The sequence below is a fragment of the Vicia villosa genome, linkage group LG3 (assembly GCF_029867415.1).
Source record: "Vicia villosa cultivar HV-30 ecotype Madison, WI linkage group LG3, Vvil1.0, whole genome shotgun sequence".
In the NCBI taxonomy this organism is placed as follows: domain Eukaryota; kingdom Viridiplantae; phylum Streptophyta; class Magnoliopsida; order Fabales; family Fabaceae; genus Vicia; species Vicia villosa.
The window spans coordinates 143,428,625-143,451,650 of record NC_081182.1 but is presented as its reverse complement, the minus strand read 5'-3'; the positions used below and the strand labels follow the sequence as shown (position 1 = coordinate 143,451,650).

General features: G+C 40.0%; 1 protein-coding gene and 1 non-coding gene across 2 annotated transcripts; one reads left to right on the top strand and one right to left on the bottom strand.

The window, feature by feature from the left end:
- Positions 1 to 7,112: 7,112 nt before the first annotated feature.
- Positions 7,113 to 9,611, top strand: LOC131659100 (uncharacterized). Its single transcript, XM_058928338.1, has 3 exons — positions 7,113 to 7,592; positions 7,938 to 8,917; positions 8,984 to 9,611. Exons 1-3 carry the CDS (start codon positions 7,113 to 7,115, stop codon positions 9,609 to 9,611), a joined length of 2,088 nt encoding a protein of 695 aa, XP_058784321.1.
- Positions 9,612 to 12,796: 3,185 nt separating this feature from the next.
- Positions 12,797 to 12,903, bottom strand: LOC131593703 (small nucleolar RNA R71). The gene has a single exon (XR_009281087.1). It is a non-coding gene; the product is annotated as a small nucleolar RNA R71 (small nucleolar RNA).
- Between the last annotated feature and the right edge of the window lie 10,123 nt (positions 12,904 to 23,026).

Here is a 23,026-nt window from a genome sequence, read left to right as displayed (position 1 = left end):
AAGCGGAGTATGATGCATACGCTAATTGGCCTGTGGGCAGGCCACCTTTCATGGGGGGTGCAGGAGGCAGCGGTACCAGAAATGAGGACGACACAATAGAAGATGTGATCAGGACAGTTGGTGGCGGTAACGAAGAAGAAGATTGAAGTGATGTTGTAGCACTTTTGTAGTTTATTTTTATTTTATTTTGGTCTTAATTCTGTTTTGTTTTATTTATTTATGGTTGCACTTCTCGGTTTTTAATTGTGTACTTTATGGTGGCTCTCGTTTCACCATTTGAACATCGTTACAATTGCATTTTTATTATTGTAGTTTAATTGTGTGTTTGGGTGGAAATTGATTAACCCAACTTTTCAAATTGTTTTTATTTAATTGTTCTTGTACAAAGAGAAGCTTGAGGAATCAATGGGCACAGACAAGAGTTGATGTTGTGAACACTTCGAGTGGCAATGATGAGAATCGATATCAAGGAAAATTAAGGTACACTTTATCGCTCCCTAGACTTAACATGGTTAGTTGATTGTGTGTGCAAATTGCTTAGCATAAATTCCTTGAGTCACATGTCATTTTTGAATCAAAATATAGAACTTAACCAATTGTGAGGAAACTTTCCATTGTACACTAAATGCGGGATACCGGAATTTATTTCAACTCATTTTTATCATGCTAAACCATGCATTATTCTTATTTGTGAAAAGTGTGAAAGTGATAGAGGCATTGTTTGAATTTGAGAAAAACCACTTGACTAAAAAAAAAGTTAAATCAATTAACCTTGTGAGGAGTGATTCTTAGTTAACCCCATTGAGCTTATATTAGGATTCATGTAATTATTGAATATGTTTAGTAGATGAATCCTAATTTCTTTTGTTTCATTGGAACCTTCAACCACAATGGTTGCAATTTTGCCTTGTGCCTATGTCTATGTAGGGAGCATTGTTGTATCTAATATGGTTTGAATCCTAAAGTTGGGGAGAGTTGATTGAAAAACAAATGAAAAAGTGGTACTTATGAGTTTTGTGGTAGTAAGAAAAGAACAACACATTTTGAAAGTATGGGGCAAGAAAAAGAAATAAAATTGTTCCCGTTATGTGTTGTTGAAAAATAATGAAAAAGAAGAAAAAAAAAGAAAAAGAAAGAAAAGGGGATTCAAGCAAGTGTTGTTGTTAAGTGGATTGATAGGAATGCTCCCTTAGGATAGGCATTTTTGTTTAATTTCCCTCTAATAAAACCATTTCTTTGTAACCCAAGCCACATTACAACCTATGAAAGCCCTCTTGATTCTCACTTTGCACATAATTTTTGAACTTGTTGTGGTGAACGCATGATTTAAGTTGTTGTTGATTTAAATGCCCGGATGAGTGAAAGTAAACCCTCTTGTATTCATCATTACTATGATGTGTGTGTAGGTTTGATTCAATTTTGACATGTCTCTTTTGGAATTTCTTGATAATAATTTGCACTTTGCCATCATTCCTTCTCATGCTTTGTTTTAGCATTGTGGTAAGTGTACTATGGAAAGACTTATACTTTTGAGCCATTTGAGTGTTCGGTTACCTTGTCATCATTCTCTTGTGCGTTGCTCTTGCTACTCTTGTGAATTTTTGTTTAGGGACAAACAAAATGGTAAGTTGGGGAGAGTTGTTAGGGACCAAATAGTACTAATTTTCATATATTGTTTTTGGTCCCTTTAACCACTTTTTACTCAATAATCACACTTTTATTCATACAATTTAATAATTTTGCAATTTTGTTCATTTTAGTTCATTTGAATTGTTATTTCACGTGTTTGTTAGTTTTATAGCGTTTTTAAAAGGTTTGAAGATCATGGAAGCGAAGAGGAAGTACTTGAAGACTTGGAATAGTAAAAGAAGTGTTGATGAGGCCAGTTTGCCCCGCAAATATCCTTTGCGCCGCCAACTGATAGATGCTGAACAAGTCCAGTTTTGAATTGCAACTGATGTGGCAAAAGATTCACTGTTTGCCCCGCAAACACTGCGCTGCAGAATTTTATCTTTTACTTTGTTGCCACTTGTCAGGAGAGATGGGCTTATCTTTTGAAGAGGAAAAGTTAGTACGAATTAGGGGTTATTTAGGGAGATAAAAAGGGGAAATTAAGATATTTTATTCTATTGTACGCCAAACCTTGAGGCTAGGGTTTTGGAGAGAAAGTTTGCAACTTTGTGAGAGATTGATGTTCATAGTTTCTTCTCCATCTCTTTTGCTGTCAACCATGGTGACGAGTAGCTAAATCCCACTTTGACAAGATTGGAGGTAGTAGCTATCCTTGTTAACTATGTATTTTCTCTAACACTTTTGTATGAACTTCATTGGTATTGAAATGGATGAATGTTGTTGTTTTATCTTTTATATTTAGATTTGATTTATGATTGAGAAATATATTTCAAGTCTTGGCCTACAACATTTTATCAAGTAGTGAATAAATGCTAGAGATAGATTTATTTGCCACTTTTCTATTTGTATCAAACAATCAAGATTAGTATATTGATAGTTAGAGTGAGAGATCATCTAAAGATTAATATATTAGCTTTCACAACTTTGTTTAGACATAAACATTGTTGGGAGGATACTAGAGCATTTCACCACTATTGAAGTTATGCATTTGGTGTTAAAGTCACATGGAAGATAGGGGTAGTGAAACCAAACCAATCTTGTCACTCTTTTATCTTTGAACAAGTCTTATTTTATTGCTTACTTTATCTTTTGAATAGAAAAATAGAAACTCAACTCAAACCAACTTTGTTACAAATTGAACTTAAAGCGATAGTAACTATAGAACGGCAGTAATATCACCCAATCTCTGTGGATACGATACAAAAATATTTGCCTTGAATATACTATTCAACACTATTACAATCAAACTACTTGCTTTCACTCTGCCCAACTTCCGCCCTTCAGGAAACAAGAGTTGCTAAGAGTTCTGATGTATGTGAATCACCATCTTTAATTTCAATGCAATCCTTTTAATGTTTAATCATATGCTTCGAAACTGTCATCTACATTGTGCTTTTTAACCAATGTTTGTTTTGTCTTTTAATTATTGTTTCATATAAGTAAACTGAAACTGGTTGTAGTCATCAGAAAACTACTCTTGAGTCGACACCATCTGGTGGTCACGAGTCACCCTCAGAGGCTTAGAGTCAAAATAGTCATAATATCACAAAGTTTAAGTCTAAGTTCGCCCCGTTGGTCACGAGTCACCTGACGGTCGAATCTAGCATTTAGTGTGGAAAAACATTGTATTTGTCACCAGTCTTAGAAAACCGTCTCTTAGGCAAAGACTTCGACGAGATAAGTACAATCCCAAAGAACTTTAGCACGTGATCCTAAGATCAACTGGTCGATCTTGCAAGTAACCCTTAGTTTCAAGGCTTTGGGAAGACTAGCGGTTGTTTACCAATTTCCACAGTAAACAAAATGGCACGCCCAGTGGGACGATCGTGCTAATTTTCATTTCGTTATATGTATGAAACTTAGAAGTGGGAAACAATACCAAAACCCACCCAAAAAGTTTAGGTCTAGAATGACAAAAACACCTAACCCAAATAACGTTGATGAAGTCCCTTCGCACTCTCTGGACTCCTCAAACACAATGCTTACTCCGGTCGACCCAGTGACTGGTGCAGAGACAGATGCTGTAGTTTTCAAAATGGGAACAGCAGACATCCCAGTGATACCACCAGGGGGAACTGGAGCAAGAGGTACTCCTTTTCGACAAAATGTACCTTGTTTCGGAACCACTGACCCCACGTATGGAATGCCGTATTCCATGATGGTTGGAAGTCAGTCGACGTCAAGTCCTGCTTTAGTGTCGGATGCACAAGGATCCACACCAGGTGCCCAAAATAGGGCAAATCAGAACAGAGTTGTGCCTTTGTCGAACACATCCGTAGTTGTGCTTAGGCAACAGATGGACGATAACAATCATGAGTTGGTAAACATGCTGACTAACCAAATGGGGACTGTCTTTAATCCTATAGTGCAGGAACCAGCAGAGTCGAATAGACAGGTGGTCGATCAACTCACTCGACTATGCAACTATCTGGGGGCCCCTCAGACGACCGGTCGACAACCTCCCCAAGCTCACATGCAAATGATTGTGCACACACCTACAGAAGACGATTCATTGGATGAAGAAGCGGTACCAGAGAATCAAATCCCCAGGTGGCGACCAAATCAAGGTGGAGTACAAGGGAGACAACAGGTTGTTATGGTGGGTCGACAACAGGATTCTGATCAATTTGTCGAGCAGTATCAACAGGAAGAAGTAGCTACGGAGAATAACCTACTACAATGATCGAAAGGATTATGGCTAGAAACGGAATGAATACTCCATTACACGTTAGCTGAATACATTGTACAGACAGAGAATCCTAGGGGCTGGAAAATACCCAAGTACACCAAGTTCGGAGATGAAACTGGTGAATCGACAGTCGAGCATATTGCTAGATATCTGACTGAATTAGAGGACATGGCGAATAACGAAAGCCTCAGAGTTAAGCGTTTTCCATCGTCTCTTACAAAAGCAGCGTTCACTTGGTTTACTACATTACCCCCCAACTTTGTCGACTGAAGGCCAAAATTGGAAAAGCTTTTCCACGAGCAGTTTTATGAAGGCCATTCGAAAATCAGTTTGGTCGAACTGTCGAGCATCAAAAGGAGGTTCGCAGAGACCATCGACGACTATCTAAATAGGTTTAGGTCACTTAAAGCAAAATGTTTCGCGCTTGTGCCTGAACATGAACTGGTTCAGATGGCAGCAGGAGGTTTAGATTATTCCATTAGGAATAAAATAGACCCAACTTTTGTCAAAAGTATGTCGTAGTTAGCTGATAGGGTTCGACACCTTGAACACTTAAGACTAGAAAAAGTCAGGCATACCAAAGCAAAAGCTAAAAAGGAAAAGGTAGCTTATGTCTATTATGATGATACAAACCCCATATACGAAGCTGACTACATCTCGCCAACAGAGGCGGAGATTGATCTGGCCGAAATGAAACCAGGGCCAGCATACGAATGTAAATCATTGTTTTCGTCGAAAGGAAAAAATGTCCCTGTTGATAACAATTCGAAATTCCCTGCTAAAAATTACACTTTTGATATTAGTAAGTGCAAGGAAATTTTCGATGTATTAGTTAAAGATGGTCACATTTTAGTACCCCCAAATGCTAAACTACCACCAATAGAACAGCGACAAAAAAGAGGTTTTTGCAAGTAGCATAATTATCTTGGGCATTCAACCTCTCAATGTTTTATTTTCAGGGATCTGGTCCAAAAGTCACTTCAGGAAGGTCGATTGAAATTTTCTGCCAGAAGGATGAAAGTCGACGCTGACCCACTCAAACAAGAAGAGGCTTTGTTTGCTGACACTGTCGATATCAACATGGTGGAACTGATGGAGATACCTGATGACATGCTGGAAGAAAGCACCGGCGAAACTCCCCAGGTTCGACTTGCTGATGTGTACCCCAGGCTTGATGAAGATTTGCTGGATTTCCTGTTTCGATGCAAGTATCAAGATTCCCAAGTGGGGTTGTGCCCCAGATGCAGTGCCTTGACTGACAGAGTGGCTGCAGAGAATTTCCAAAAGCTGCAGTTGGAACGAGGCAGAGCTCAATGGGAAAGGAGGGACCCTAGAAAAGCGTCCCAAAACAGGCCAAGAAGCTATGTGCCTCCATCTGCTGCGCCCAAAGGCCCTTGGATCAAGCCTCAAATGTCGAGGGAAAAACCTGAATTCGTCGAAGCTGAGAAGGACAGGAAAGGAAAAGCTCCAATGAGTTATCATTTGGAGATTCATTCTGAAATAAAGAGCCACATATCTGAGAACTAGATGGGCAAAAATCCCATGAGTCGAACCCAGTGGAGGCGTTTTCAAAGAAGGAAGCAGGCTGAAAGGCAAGCCGCTGCTGCTAGGCAGGCTGCTAATGAACAGGTCTACAAAAAGAAGCAATATAAGGTGAAGGTCAATTCAGCTGTCAAGCAACAAATCAAGGAATTTGTTGGTAAACCTGCGACCAAGGATCCAGACGAAGCAACAGACGGCTTTGCTTCCGACTCAGGAGAGAGTCTCGACATTCTAGTCAATGTGGTATTGATCTTGCCCCAGGAGTTCAATGTCCCGTCCGAAGCCGAGGACGTGGACGAAACTGCTGCTGCTGAAATGGCCTTATATAGGCCGACATGTTACTTTGTGATGAACAATGGTTCCATAGAGAACCAAGATGCATTTTTTGAACGCCCAGATATGGCGATGAGAGGCCATTTGAAACCTTTACTAATAAGAGCTAAAGTAAAGGAGGTAGCTGTGAACAGAGTGCTGGTCGATTGTGGTGCGACATTGAACATTATACCACATCACATGCTGAAGAAAATTGGAATGTTCAACACTGATATCAGATCTCATAACGTGGTCCTTTCAGACTACGAAGGAAACACCAAAAACACAATGGGTGTCATTCAATTGAATATCACTGTCGGTTCAGTGACTCAACCAACCATCTTCATGGTTATCAAAGGAAAGCCTAGTTACAACCTGCTGGTTGAAAGGGAATGGTTACATGGTGTAGGAGTTGTACCTTCATCCATGCACCAACGGTTAATAATCTAGAGGGCAGATGGTATTGTTGAGAATATTGAGGCCGACCAAAGCTATTTCATGGCTGATGTTAACAATATTGGTCAAAAGCAGTTCGACATAAAGTTGGCCAACATAGCCCCTTGCCAGCCAGCTGAAGATGTCTACCCAAACCTCAGTGAGGCATTTGTCTCCTTAAAATTACATGAGACCCATGGCTTTATCTGGGATGTGGAGCCTTTAGAGGATCCATACCTGTCGGACCCTGTGCCATCAGGGTGGGGAAACACAAGTGATGATGCCTGAGCTAGAAACTCTAAAAAGGATTTCGGCATATATTGCTGAAAACAAAATCAATTCGGCTTTAAAAGCTGAAATCGACATGGTTAACAAATCAAATCAAATACGAGCTATCAATTAGAGTTCGACCACAAAAGCAGAAACAATAAAAGAAGACGTCGATAATCAGCGTTTCGACTGCATATACGACGACGAACCTTTGGGGTTCGAAAAGGACCCTATGGCGCCAGAGAAGATGCAACCACAAGATCCTTTGGAAGAAATCGATCTGGGCAAAGAGGGAGATAAGAGACCCACATTCATCAGCGCCAACATAGACCCAGAACTCAGGTCACAGGTAATTCTATTATTAAAAGAATTTAAAGATTGCTTCGCATGGGATTATAATGAAATGCCTGGATTGAGCAGGGAATTGGTCGAATTAAAATTGCCAATACAAGCTGGCAAGAAACCAGTAAAGCAAACACCTCTACGTTTTGCGCCAGCAATAATGTCGAAGATAAAGGAAGAGGTCGAACGACATCTTAAGATCAAGTTCATAAGAACTGCAAGGTACGTTGAATGGTTAGCGAACATAGTACCAGTTGTGAAAAAGAATGGGAAGCTAAGGGTATGCATTGATTTTAGAGATCTAAATGCTACTACCCCAAATGATGAGTATGCCATGTCGATAGCAGAAATGTTAATCGATTCAGCGGCAGTTTTTGAATATTGAAGTATGTTAGATGGTTATGCAGGTTATAACCAAGTTTTTATTGCAGAAGAAGACGTGCCGAAGACGGCATTTCGATGCCCGGGGGCATTAGGGACATATGAATGAGTGGTCATGCCTTTCGGCCTGAAGAATGCCGAAGCCACGTACCAAAGGGTAATGAATTCTATGTTTCATGACTTTATCGAAGAATTTATGCAAATATATATCGACGATATTGTCATAAAGTTAACCTGTAGGTCGACACACTTAGAACATATTAGGAAATCTTTTTAAAGAATGAGGAAACATGGATTAAAAATGAATCCATTAAAATGTGCTTTTTGTGTGCAGGCAGGAGATTTCCTTGGCTTTGTAGTGCATAAAAAAGGTATAGAAGTCAACCAAAGCAAGACCAAAGCCATTATGGATATTAAACCTGCATCGACAAAGAAAGAACTTCAATCTTTAATAGGGAAGGTAAATTTCTTAAGGAGGTTTATATCTAACTTAAGTGGAAAGACGAAGGCGTTCTCACCACTACTTCGACTGAAGAACGAAGACTTCATCTGGAAAAGTCAGCATCAAGAGGCTTTCGACAGGATCAAAGAATATCTGACAAAACCTCCAGTATTGGCACCACTTGTCAGAAGCAGGCCCATGAGGCTGTACATTGCAGCCTCGGAATCGACTATAGGAAGTATGTTAGTTCAAGAAAATGATAACGGTGTCGAAAGACTGCTGTACTACCTTAGTCGAATGTTAAATGATCCTGAAACTAGGTATAGTGATATAGAAAAACGATGCCTGTGTCTGTATTTCTCTTGTATGAAGTTAAAGCAATATATAAAACCAGTTGATGTGTATGTTTCTTTGCATTCTGATATTATTAAGCACATGTTGTCTAAACCAATTTTTCATAGTCGAATTGGTAAATGGGCATTAGCATTAACTGAATATTCCCTAACATATGCTCCTCTGAAAGCAATGAAAGGGCAAGTGGTAGCAGACTTCCTGGTCGACCATTCTATGGTTGAAGTTCCTCAAAATAATGTCGACTTGGCACCTTGGAAATTGTACTTCGATGGGTCCAGTCACAAAAATGGAACGGGTATTGGAGGAATCATAATTTCTCTAGATGGAATTCCAGCAGAGTTCAAGTACTCAATAGCTGGCACGTGTACCAACAATGAGGCTGAATATGAAGCCTTAATAACTGGACTTGAACTGCTGCTAGAATTGGGGGCAAGGAATGTCGAAATTATGGGAGAATCTGAGTTGGTAGTAAAGCAAGTCTCCAAGGATTACAAATGCGTTAAAGAAAATCTAATCATGTAGTTCGTAGTTGCGAACAGATTGCTTAGAAGAATCAATTCAGCGAATATTCGACATATACCCAGGCAAGAAAATCAAGAAGCCAATGATCTAGCTCAAGAGGCGTCAGAATATAAGAGAGGCGGCGATGAAGAGCCTGTTCAGGTGAGAGAAAAAATTCGAGCAACTGTGCTATCCCCCTCAGACTTATCTGTGATAAAATTAGGGGTTGTCGACGCCGAAAATTTCGAGATTTTTACAGTCGATAACGGACAGGAAAATGATTGGCGTAAACCATTGGTGGCATATTTACGAAACCCTACACGTTCGACAGATCGGAAAATCAAGTACAAGGCTCTTAGTTTCGTCTTGTTGGAAAATGAAATATTTAAGAAGACATCTGAAGGAGTATTGCTCAAGTGTCTAGGAGATAGCAAAGCTTATCTGGCCGTGTCGAATGTACACAGCGGAGCCTGTGGAGCACATCAAGCTGGCCATAAAATGAAGTGGACTTTAATGCGTTCGGAAGTTTATTGGCCCTCGATGTTAAAAGATTGCATAGAGTTCGCAAAAGGATGTCAAGAGTGTCAGATGCACGGGGGCATCCAACACGTCCCTGCAAGCGAATTGCACGCTATTGTAAAGTCGTGGCCATTCAGAGGGTGGGCTTTAGACGTAATCGGGGAAATAAAATCAGCTTCGTCGAAACAGTAGAGATATATTTTGGTCGGTATCGACTACTTTACAAAGTGGGTCGAAGCCATAGCTTTGAGAAACGTCGACCAAGAAGCTGTGATAGATTTCATACAAGATCACATTATATGTCGATTTGGGATACCGGAGACTATCACAACCGACCAAGGAACCGTGTTCACTGGAAAGAAAATGCAGGAGTTCACCCAGGAGGTTGGCATAAAGCTACTGACGTCGACACCATATTGTGCCCAGGCGAATGGTCAAGTCGAAGCTGCCAACAAGGTGATAATCAGCCTGATAAGTGCATTCAGAACTTAAATACAATACTAATGGGCCTAAGGCACTGGGTGATAGCCCACTTGAAGGAAATACAAAGAAAATTCTAATAAAAACATTTTAATGCATAATAAAGTCCTATTGCCAATCGGGTTTGTTTTTAATTCTGCTGGGCCTAGTTCGCTGTCTATCACTACTATCCGGCCCAAATAAAACCTTGTCCTCAAGGTTTGAGTTTGCAGTAAGAGAAGGAGGCCCAACAGGAATGTGGCCCGGGTCCAATAGAGGGAGATCAGAATTTGTATGAAGAGGGAAATTAGTGTATTGAAGTGGTACAGTTGAGGGATTGTGTGGAGCAGTGTGCAAAGGCTGAGAGATTTCCTTGGGACCATCATAAGGAGAGAACGTGTCATTGTGGGAAGGCGCATGAATTAGCCGTTGGAAATCCAACAGTGATGATGATGGCACGGATCGCGGAGTTAATGAAGGAAAAGTGGTAATGAGAAAATGTGGGGTTGGGGCCAGCTGTTTTGCATACTGATAACACGATTTTATATCGTATATTTAGCTTAAAATCCATAGATATTTATAGCATTTTTCCGTTTATTATATTGATTTATTATGATATTACGCGAGTTTTTGCTTTTTTTCAGGTTTTACACTTCAATTACGACTATTTGCGAAAAGGAAAGAAAATTGAGCTTAAACGACCAATATTTATGCCTAAAAGATGAAAAGGGAGTGCTGAAGTGAAAGAAGGGTGCAATTAAGGACCCAAAGGCCCAAAAGAGACGAACCAGCCCACAAAGGAACAAAAATGCGTAGCCCAAACCATGCAAGCAAGTGGAGACGCACGTCTCCACGTTCTCTTCTGCCACGTCACCAAGAGGAGACGCCCGTCTCCAACTGCCCCTAGATTCTCTCCACTTGAGACGCACGTCTCAAGTCTTCCTGAAGAAACGGAGACGCACGTCTCCAAGCCCAGTCTGCAAAAATCTCCTCTTTTCACGCAAAGCAACTGCAAAGCTTCCCCTATAAATAGAAGCAGTCACTTCAGTCCAAAACGTCCGATTTCCTGCCAACGAAGTGCTGCCGAAATTGTACCGCGGACCGCTTTTCTCTATTCTGCTTTCATTCAACCGTTTATTTTCTCACAACGATTTCTACACTGGAAATTGTTGTGAACTTTTCGTAGATCTAGCCTTACGTTAGATTTATCGCTTTATTTCCTTGTTTTTTTTATTTTCTGCCATTTAAATTCCGAAGAACGATCCAGCCAACCTGTGGTGGAAGTTCGGTACTTGAAGATCCAGTATTTATTTATTTAATTCAGGTTTTTATTTACCGCCTTATTTATATTTGTTTGCATGATATATTATATGCCATTTAATATGCTTATCATTATGAACCGAACCGATTTATGCATGTTTAATCGTATTAATATGTCTGGCTAAATTACTAAAGGTGTCGGTATGTAAAGTAAGTTAACCGTAGGGATCCGAAATAAATTGGCTTAATTATGTTTTATTAATTATCACTTATTTTTGGTTTATATGTCTAATTTAATTAGTAAGTCTTAAAACCAATAGAGCGAAAGTTTGAGGGGTTAGGACGGTCAAAGGTTAAAACCAATAGAGCGAAAGTTTGAGGTCTTTAACCAGATAGTAGACATAGGACATTAGTTTTAAGGATGGAGAAAGCGTATTAAAACTAATTGGAACTTATTTATTTTCAAAAATTGTTTTTACACTCGAGCGGGATGGCGAAAGCGTACGTTAGGGTTATTAGCTTGCTCCGAGTCAACAGAGCGAAAGTTTGAGATTAGGAGATTTAAATAGATAACAACCTCGTAAAATAAGCATTTTATTAATTACATTGTTTCCAAAAAGCTCTTCTAAAATCTAATGGGATGGCGAAAGCGTACATTAGGATTAGGATAGTAGTCTGAATCAACAGAGCGAAAGTTTGAGACGAGGATTTTTAATTAATGGAATTAGTAAAGATTTTTAATTTAATTATGCAAAAGCCAATGGACCTTCGGATTACCTTTAGTTAAACGAAATAGATACTGATACCTGTCTTTTATTATTATTCTTTATTTTCTCACAGTCACTTTCCCTTAGGAACAATCGAAATTTTAGTACTCCTAGCTTTACATAGTAACCTTAGATAACGGTAGATCGATTCATAGTCCCTGTGGATTCGATATCTTTTAAAACTACACGACACGACTGTGCACTTGCAGTTATCAGATTTATAGACACGTAAAGTCGCGATCAAGTTTTTGGCGCCGTTGCCGGGGACTATTTTAGTCGATATCGTAACTCACTGTTACACCGTAGAGACTAGGACAATTCTTCCCTTTCTTTCTGAACGATTGTATGCCAAATACTCGTTCACAAGGAGGAGATTTAATACAACGAATTAACGAGATCGAACGTTTCATTAACGTCAAACGACGAGCTCGCAATCTTCCCGAAGTAGCAGAAATTCCGATTAATCAGGAATTGATTTTTACTGATCAAATTAATCAAATCACCCCGAAGTTAGAGATGGCTGCTATTCGTCCTCTTAGAGACTATGCCGCTCCTTCGCGCGCTGAACCGCATTCGAGTATCGCACCACCTGCGATTGAGGCAAACGATTTCGAACTCAAACCTTCGTTGGTCCAAGCTGTTCAACAGAATCAATTCTCTGGAAGCCCTGTAGACGACCCCAATCTCCATTTATCCGTGTTCGTGCAATACGCCGACACTATCAAAGCTAACAACGTTAGTTCCGAAGCTATTCGATTACGCCTTTTCCCTTTCTCCTTGAGAGATAGAGCGAGAGCGTGGCTTCAATCCCTGCCTTCCAATTCCATAACTACGTGGGACGAATTGAAAAGAGTATTCTTAGCGAGATACTTTCCGCCTAGCAAAACTGCTATGCTTAGAGGTCAAATCAACGGATTTACCCAGAAAGATAACGAATCACTCTTCGAAGCTTGGGAACGTTACAAGGACATGCTTAGAATATGCCCTCATCATGGACTCGAACCATGGCTGATCATCCATACTTTCTATGGTGGTCTCTTATATAACACTAAAATGACTATAGATGCCGCTGCTGGCGGAGCATTAATGGACAAACCCCATGATGAAGCATACAAACTCATAGAGAACATGGCACAAAACCATTACCAATGGGGTGGAGAACGAGCCGCTCTAGAGAAAGCCCAAACCAAAGGAGGAATGTACGAAATAAGTGGTATAGACCGCGTTAACACTAAAGTAGACGCTTTAACTCAAAAGATCGAGAACTTAACCATCACTCCTTCAGCCACCGCTGCCGCTGTAACACCTAACTGCGAGATTTGTGGATTGGCTGGACATGTAGTTGCTGAATGCCAACTCTTAACTGGAGTCCCATATGATCAAGTAAATTACGCTCAAGGAAACCCTTATTCTAACACGTACAACCCTGGATGGAAAAACCACCCGAACTTTTCTTATAAGAACAACAATGCGTTGTACGCGCCTGGACAAGCACCTGCTGTACCACCTGGCTACCAAAAAGCGCCTGTAGCTGCTCAAAACACCCCTAGGAAGTCAAATCTAGAAATCATGATGGAGAACTTCATAGCTTCCCAACAACAAACCAATAAGGACTTCCTGAATCAAAACATCCACAATAGCGAGCAACTAAAACAACTATCGAACAAAGTAGATGCTTTAGCTACGCATAACAAAATGTTAGAAACTTAAATCTCACAAGTAGCTCAACAACAAGCACCTACTGCTGCCCCTGCTGGCACGTTTCCTGCTCAACCTCAACCCAATCCTAAAGGACATGCGAACGCGATAACACTACGAAGTGGAACGAATTACGATGGACCCATAGATCCTAGAACTCAAAACGTACCCATGTCACAACAAGAGCCAAAGGAAACCCAAAAGAAAACAACTGACGAACAAACTGCTAAGACTGATGAAAACAATAGCGAAGTGGAACCCGAAAAAGAGAAACCTTATGTTCCACCGCCGCCTTATAAGCCACCAATTCCTTACCCTCAGAGATTAGCTAAATCAAAAACCGAAGCGCAATTTAAAAGATTTGTAGAACTTCTGAAGCAATTAAACATAACCATACCGTTCACAGAAGCCATAACTGAGATGCCTTCGTACGCTAAGTTCTTAAAAGAAATCTTATCAAACAAAAAGAAACTCGAGGATAACGAAACTATAACGCTTACCGCTGAATGTAGCGCTATCATCCAAAATAACATGCCTCCAAAACTGAAAGACCCTGGAAGTTTCTCTATACCCTGCGTAATTGGAAAAACCATCATAGAGAAAGCCTTGTGCGATTTAGGAGCTAGTGTTAGTTTGATGCCTCTTTCGACCTGTAAGAAACTCAATCTAGGTGAGCTTAAAGCAACAAGAATGTCTCTTCAACTAGCTGACCGTTTAGTCAAATACCCTGTAGGAATGTTAGAGAATATCCCTGTTCGTGTAGGTCAATTCTACATCCCAACTGACTTCATCATTATGGATATCCAAGAAGATTCTAACATCCCGATCATATTAGGAAGACCATTTTTAGCAACCGCTGGTGCAATTATAGATGTAAAGCGAGGAAAGCTTACTTTCGAAGTAGGAGAAGAGAAAATAGAATTTATACTTTCCCAATTCCTAAAAGCACCTTCTATAATTGACACATGCTGTTCTGCTGACATAATCGACGAGTGTGTCAAGGAAATAAAATCCGAACCAAATAAGGAAACCGAGATCCTAAGAATTCCTATGCCGCCAATTCTTGAAGATGACAACTGGCGTGAGGAATATCAAGATAACCACCTGAGTGAATGCTTAGCCTTAACTCCCGATCCTATACCTGGACCTAAGAAACCTGCTATAGAGCTGAAGACACTTCCTACCGATCTTAGATACGAATTTCTAGACGAAGAACTAAACCGACCAGTTATAGTAAACGCCAACTTAGGACGAACCGAGACTGAAAAATTACTTAATGTCCTAAGAAAATACCCTACCGCTTTAGGATATAACATATCAGATCTGAAAGGTATAAGCCCTTCTCTGTGTATGCACCGCATTATGCTCGAAGACGATAGTAAAACCTCTAGAGAACATCAAAGGCGAATAAATCCTATTATGAGCGATGTGGTTAAAAAGGAAATCCAAAAACTGCTAGAAGCTGGAATAATATATCCTATATCCGATAGTAAATGGGTTAGCCCTGTTCACGTCGTACCAAAGAAAGGAGGAGTCACTGTAATCACTAATGCAAAAGGAGAATCTGTAGCACAACGTACCCAAACTGGATGGAGAATGTGCATTGACTATAGGAAGCTAAACAAAGCTACCCGAAAAGACCATTTCTCTTTACCTTTCATAGATCAAATGCTCGAACGCCTAGCTAAACACTCGCATTTTTGTTATCTGGATGGATACTCCGGATTTTTCCAAATTCCTATCCACCCTGACGACCAAGAGAAGACCACATTCACCTGTCCTTATGGTACATTCGCTTATAGACGAATGCCTTTTGGACTCTGCAATGCACCCGCGACCTTCCAAAGATGCATGATGGCAATATTTGCCGACTTCCTAGATGGAATAATGGAGGTCTTTATGGACGACTTCTCTGTCTGTGGAGGAAGTTTTGAAACATGTTTAGAAAACCTTGAAATGGTGCTTAAACGATGCGTAAGCGTAAACCTAGTCCTTAATTGGGAAAAATGTCATTTCATGGTTCGACAAGGAATTGTACTTGGACACATCGTATCCGATAGAGGAATCGAAGTCGATAAAGCAAAAATCGAAATTATCGAAAACCTTCAACCTCCCAAAACCGTTAGAGAAATAAGAAGTTTTCTGGGACACGCTAGTTTTTACCGACGCTTCATTAAGGATTTCTCTAAAATAACCAAACCCTTAACTGAACTACTTATGAAAGACACCGAATTTATTTTCACCGATAAATGCACTGAAGCATTTCAAACGCTTAAACGAGCATTAATCTCTGCGCCAATTATGCAACCTCCCGAGTGGAATGAGCCTTTCGAAATAATGTGTGACGCAAGTGATTATGCTGTAGGAGCCGTTCTAGGACAAAGAAAGGATAAGAAACTACATGTCATATATTATGCGAGTAGAACCCTAGACGAAGCTCAGATGAATTATGCCACGACAGAAAAAGAATTATTAGCTGTCGTATTTGCATTAGACAAATTCCGTTCTTACCTGGTAGGAGCCAAAATAATCATATACACTGACCACGCCGCCATTAGGTACCTCCTAACCAAAAAGGACGCTAAGCCAAGACTTTTGAGATGGATCTTGTTACTGCAAGAGTTCGACCTGGAAATTAAAGATAAGAAGGGCACTGAAAATGTCGTAGCAGATCACCTCTCTCGATTGGAAAATCTGAAACCCGAACAAGTACCAATTGACGATGATTTCCCTTATGAAAGACTCATCGCCCAATTAGAAGCAAATGAATTCGAACCATACCATCCAAACTCTGAAACCAACAAATTAGAAGAAATAGCTTTAGCCCGATCTGACGCACCTTGGTATGCAGATTTCGTAAACTACCTAGCTGTTGGTGTGCTTCCTCCTGATCTAAGTTACCAACAGAAGAAGAAATTCTTCCATGACCTAAAACATTACTATTGGGACGACCCACTCCTGTTCAAAAGAGGCCCCGATGGAATCTTTAGACGTTGTGTACCCGAGGAAGAAATAAGAAGCATAATAACACACTGCCATTCTGCACCGTGTGGAGGACACCATAGCACATCTAGAACCTGCGCCAAAATCCTTCAATCTGGACTCTTCTAGCCCAACCTGTGGAAAGACGTTTATTTTGATGTACTAAGCTGTGATAGATGCCAACGAACTGGAAACATTTCAATACGCGATGAAATGCCTCAAAAAGGCATTCTAGAAGTAGAAATATTTGACGTCTGGGGAATAGACTTCATGGGACCGTTTCCGTCGTCGTTTGGAAATCAATATATACTCGTAGCCGTCGATTACGTTTCAAAATGGATAGAAGCTATTGCTTCTCCTACAAACGATACACGAGTAGTTATCAAACTTTTCAAAAACGTCATCTTTCCTAGGTTCGGTGTGCCAAGATTGGTAATTAGCGATGGTGGTTCCCATTTCATTTCAAGAATACTTGAGAAACTCCTTCGAAAATATGGAGTGAATCATCGAATAGCCACACCATACCATCCACAAACAAGCGGTCAAGTAGAAGTATCTAACCGCGAAATAAAACAAATATTGGAGAAAACTGTTGCTATATCTAGGAAAGATTGGTCAACCAAGCTAAATGAAGCTTTATGGGCTTATAGAACAGCTTTCAAAACTCCAATAGGAACTACCCCATTCAAACTCGTTTATGGAAAATCATGCCACCTACCGGTAGAGTTAGAACATAAAGCCTATTGGGCCATTAAGAACTTAAACCTAAACTACACTGCCGCTGGTGAGAAACGACTTCTAGACATAAACGAATTAGAAGAACTTAGACAAGACGCTTACGAAAACGCCAAAATCTATAAAGAGCGAACGAAAAAATGGCACGACAAGCGTATATCTAGGAAAAATTTTAGCATAGGCGATAAAGTACTTTTATTTAATTCTAGACTAAAATTATTCCCTGGTAAGTTACGATCTAGATGGTCTGGCCCTTTCTAAATAACTAACATATTTCCGAGTGGAGCGATAAAAATCAAAGGAGAAACCGTCAAACCTTTTGTCGTAAATGGGCAACGTCTTAAGTATTACCATCATCTCGAATACGATGAAAACATCGAAGTTTTTAAACTTGACGAACTGCCCGCTCTTTCGAAAAAATAGTTTTCTATTTTAAAATCGTCGAGCTTACGACATTAAACAAAGCGCTTGGTGGGAGACAACCCACATTTATTTATTCTTTTTATTTTTATTTTATTTTATTTTTAATTTTTAACCTTTAATTTTCATTTAATTATTCTATTTTTAATTATTCTAAATTTTAATACATCTTATAATAATTATTATAATTATAGCTGCTATCTTAATTCGAGAAAATACTTCCTTTTTATAATTATTATTATTATTATAACTTGTTTTATTTAATTTTATTTTTAAAAATGAACACTAGCCTAGTTCTAACTTAATCTTAATATTTTCAACTTCTAGGTTTTTCATTTAACTACTAACTACGATGCAAGAAGTTGATAATATGGAAGTTGTGTTCCGTGGTAGAGGACAAGAAGCAAGATTTAACAAGCTGGCTGAAAGACACATGGATTTGACTTGCTATCCTCACCAACCAACTATGGTGAAACTTGGTATCGAAGAAAGCATCCTACACCTGCTTAACCAAATTGGTTGGACTGGTTCTCACTTGTTCCGCAAGTTTAGCACTTACCGGAAGCTCACTCTGGAATTCTTGAGCTCCCTGACCTATCTTCCAAACTGTGGACAAGGGCTGAGAAAAGGAGTTATTCTCTTTAGACTCTTTGGTATGGAGTTTAATTTCTGCATCCGAGATTTTGCTGAAATGTTAGAACTACCTCATGGACCTGATGCATACGCCAAAGTAGCTGAAGAAAATCTTCCATACTGGGAGTTGGAAAAATACTGGGGCAAGATCACTGGAAACGACAACCCTGAAGAGAATGAATTTCAATCTGAGAACATCCACAATCCTGCTTTCCGCTACTTTCACAAGATCCTTGCTCACTATATTTTTGGAAAGCCTGATAATGTCACTGAAGTTACTAGAGAAGAGTTATTCATCATGTTCTGCTCCTCTCAGAATCGCCCGGTCAATGCCATCGCATTCATGCTAACAAACTTCGAGCGCATCACGCAAGACGAAGTTTCACCCATTAGGATCGGCGGATTTGTCACTATGATTGCTAATGCCATAGGAATGAGAGTGCCTTTGCTTAGATTGACACCTTATGGTACCCATACCTCTATGGACATCAATTTCTGCTTTAATCGAGGTATCATCGGTAACCTTGGACCTGATCGATTTGAATTGCTCATTGATAACAAAGTTTGGTATCAGTTCACCTTACCGAATCCTAGGACGAGTGTGCACAACCCTGCCAACTGGCTTTACTATGGTCAGATTCCTGAGAGAGAGCCATCACCTGAAACTCCTCAAGCTTATGAACATTTTGACGAGGAAATGCCTGCATCTGAATCTGAACCTGAAACACCTCCTGGTTACTATGAACCTAATCCTCAAGATGAACCCATTCCTGATTATGAACCTCTTCCTGTTGATGAACCTATATCTGAGTATGAGCCTGAAACTCGTTCTGAAGATTCCGTTGATGATTACACTATTGATATGACTGATGTCGAGCTCGAGCAACAACAACCCGCTACATCTACCGCATCGGTGAATCAAAGAATGCCTAATCTGAATACGCACGAGCAAGCCATCACTGCGCTACAACAAGATGTACAACATGTGCGCAACGAGCTACACACTTTGCAAATGCAGTTCTTCGATTTTATCGACACCGTGAATACTCAGTTCGACGAAGTTTTCAAACACATTCAGTCTAATGAGAACAACAATAGACGTGGCTAGATGTTACCGTATTAGACTGTTAGATTTTATTTCTAGTTTTAGTAATTTCTATTCCTAGTTTAGATTTTCATTTTTTCTGCACTTTTACTTTCTGTTTCTGTTAACACTCAGTAATGGTTTAATTTAAATGCAAAATTCTTTTGATTAATGCTACTGTGTTATATTACACTGCTATATATACTCGCCTGGTTATCATTTTTTGCTGTTAATAGTATTAAAATTTGACACTGTTCTGAACTGATGGACAATTCATGGTACCTGTCAGCACTGTCTGGTCACTTGCATGCGTGACCCACTTGCCTGCAACAGGAGACGCCCGTCTCCATCTGTGTGGGACCAGCTGACAAGAATCAGGGGACAGGAGACGCACGTCTCCATGCTCTGCCCCAGCAGACTGACTGCCTGAGACGCACGTCTCCCAAGGCCAGCAGTCTGCATTTGACCACGCAGACCATCTTTCTTTCCCTCTTGAATTTTGAATTTGAATTTCAAAATTCACTCTTCCTTATTCTTCCCCTATTTATTCCATTTAAACTCCATAAACCTCATTCATCCTCCATCATTCACCTCTTAAACTCCATTCATTTCCCACTTCTCTATTCTATTCAAACTTCAAACATCACCATTAACCCATTTTAATTCTCCATTAACCACACCATTTTCAAACCTCACTATAAAATCACACCACCACCACTCTTCTTCTTCACAACTTTCATACCATTCTCTATTTTTCTACACCACATTTCTATTTTTCATTTCAATACTCACCATGCCTCCACGTTCATTAATCCGTAGTGAGCGTCCCGAGCGACCACCTCCCGACCTTTCAAACATTATCTTCCGAGATGATGACAATGATGCTCAACGAACAAAATATGTCGCCTTCTACGAACGTTCGGTTGTTCCCACAAAATTTGTGAACACCGAATGTCTAGAAACTTTGGGTCTCATTGATGGTGTTACCCGTTTGCTCACTAAATCTAGCCTCCACCATCTTTGTACCGAACCCGTACCTACTTATGAGCCGCTCGTCTTAGAATTTTTGAGTTCTTTCAACTACGACACTCCCTCTAATCAACCACTCTCAACCGGTAGCATCCAATTTCGGATGTTCAACCGCGAATATGCTCTAGATCAAGATGTCGTAGCTTCATATTTGCATTTTAATCATGCACCAATTGCTCACCGCTCAATCTTTCAAGAACTCAATGGTCGATCTTGGGAGGAACTCGCTTTTGAATTTTGGTTCCATCTCACTGGAGAAAATCCTACCGGTTGGAGAGCTCTCCATGCTTCTCACATTCAAAACCCCGCTATACGTTATTTTCAACGTGTCTTGGGGCATACTATTTTTGCGAGATCTAACAACCACAAGGTAAACCAAAATGAATTATTTTTCCTTTACTGTGCGCTTAACAATATCCGTTTCAATGCCGCACCGTTTATGTTCCAACACATCCAAGGTTTAGTCAACGCCCCCGCTACAAATCCATTCTTGCTTGGCGGCATTATTACTTCCTTGGCCTGTGCTTTAGGTCTTGGTGACGAGCTCCTCTCACTCTCACATCTCATGAAGCCTGCTCAGTCACTCGATCTCACCTACTGCCGTGACTCCCACTTGGTTTCACCCCGCCATGATGGCCGATACACTTTGGTCGTCAACAAAGTTCCTATTCCTTATGTCATCCTTCCATGCCCTGAAAGAATCAACATCCGTTATGTTCAACGTTGGAGGCTTATTGAAGACAACCCTCAAGATGACCAACAAGAACATCCTAATGAACCTATGGATGCGAATGAAGAAGAACTCAACCAAGGGCAAGCTGATGTCAACCAACCTCCTCCAAACAACCCTCCGCCTATCACTCTTGAAGCCATGTATGCTGCTATTCAACGCCAAGATCAACTAGTTCAAGCTATGCAGACAAACCAAACTGAAACAATTAGGCTCATCCGAGAGATGCAACAGGAGCACCGTGACTATGCTATTAGGAACGAAAGTCAATACACTGAAATTGCTGCATATTTGCATGATCTTGACATTCGTGTGAATGACTCTCCTCCTGATAGACGTCGCCGTGTTCGTACAAGAGGCGCGAGCAGTTCTCAAAACCGCAACAATGAGGAGTAGTTCTTATGCACTGAGGACATTGCATCATCTAAGTCTGGGGGAGTCGTATTATTTCTATTTCCTTTAGTTTTATTTTTCCCTTCAGTTATTTCCCTTCCTTGTAATGTTTTTCTAATTCAATAAAGAATATTTATGGAATTTAAGTCTCATATGTATAATTCCGTAGTTATTTCAATTTCTTCCATTTTCTTGAGCCATAACAAAATTTTTTTGCTCCTAAACGATAAACGCAGACCCCACACGTTCGAGAAATACAAAACTACTCAAACACTCAACGCATTGAAACTGAATATAGTCAATATCCTTATTGTCCCAACACTCTAAAACCCCCGAGTATGCGTAACCGATTTGAATACCCGTTATACCAAAACCATCGACTTTAAGTTTTGGAATAACCCTTAGTAGTTTATTCTAGCAGTCGGCACCGTCTTAGATACAAACTACGCAGAGAGTCGATGAATATAAGTGTATGATCCTCATAATAATAATTATGTGCTTAACCATAAGAAGAAATGTGCCTATAAGTAAGGTGATCCTCACAAGATCATTTAACCTAACGGTCGCAAATCTCAAATACAAAGAATTTAAAAACTCATTGTCGATTGGTTCAGAAGTCGTCTGGTACTGAACTTGGTAGGAAGGACTATTGTCCGATTCCCCACAATCTACAAGTGAGTGCTAAGGAGTATACCACATATTGTGCCAGAACTCCATGAGAAGGATCATAGTCACTAACCGACTACTCTGCTATGTGCGTGTCAAGATAATGGGCTTAATGTGATTGCGCGCGAATGAAAGGGGTGAAACATGATGACGAGTCAAAAAAAAAAGGTCGAGCTATAATGGCATGATTCGGATTGGGATGTATACTGGGAGTTGTTTAGTGTTGTTACTATAAGTTTATTGCTAGAATCATTATCATTATTTTCAAATAAGAACACTATGTAGCTGAGTATGACCGAACGACGTGGTGGAAGTGTGTTTCATTTATCTTTATCTTGTTATTTTGCTTGAGGACAAGCAAAGGTTCAAGTCTGGGGGAATTTGATAACACGATTTTATATCGTATATTTAGCTTAAAATCCATAGATATTTATAGCATTTTTCCGTTTATTATATTGATTTATTATGATATTACGCGAGTTTTTGCTTTGTTTCAGGTTTTACACTTCAATTACGACTATTTGCGAAAAGGAAAGAAAATTGAGCTTAAACGACCAATATTTATGCCTAAAAGATGAAAAGGGAGTGCTGAAGTGAAAGAAGAGTGCAATTAAGGACCCAAAGGCCCAAAAGAGACGAACCATCCCACAAAGGAACAAAAATGCGTAGCCCAAACCATGCAAGCAAGTGGAGACGCACGTCTCCACGTTCTCTTCTGCCACGTCACCAAGAGGAGACGCCCGTCTCCAAC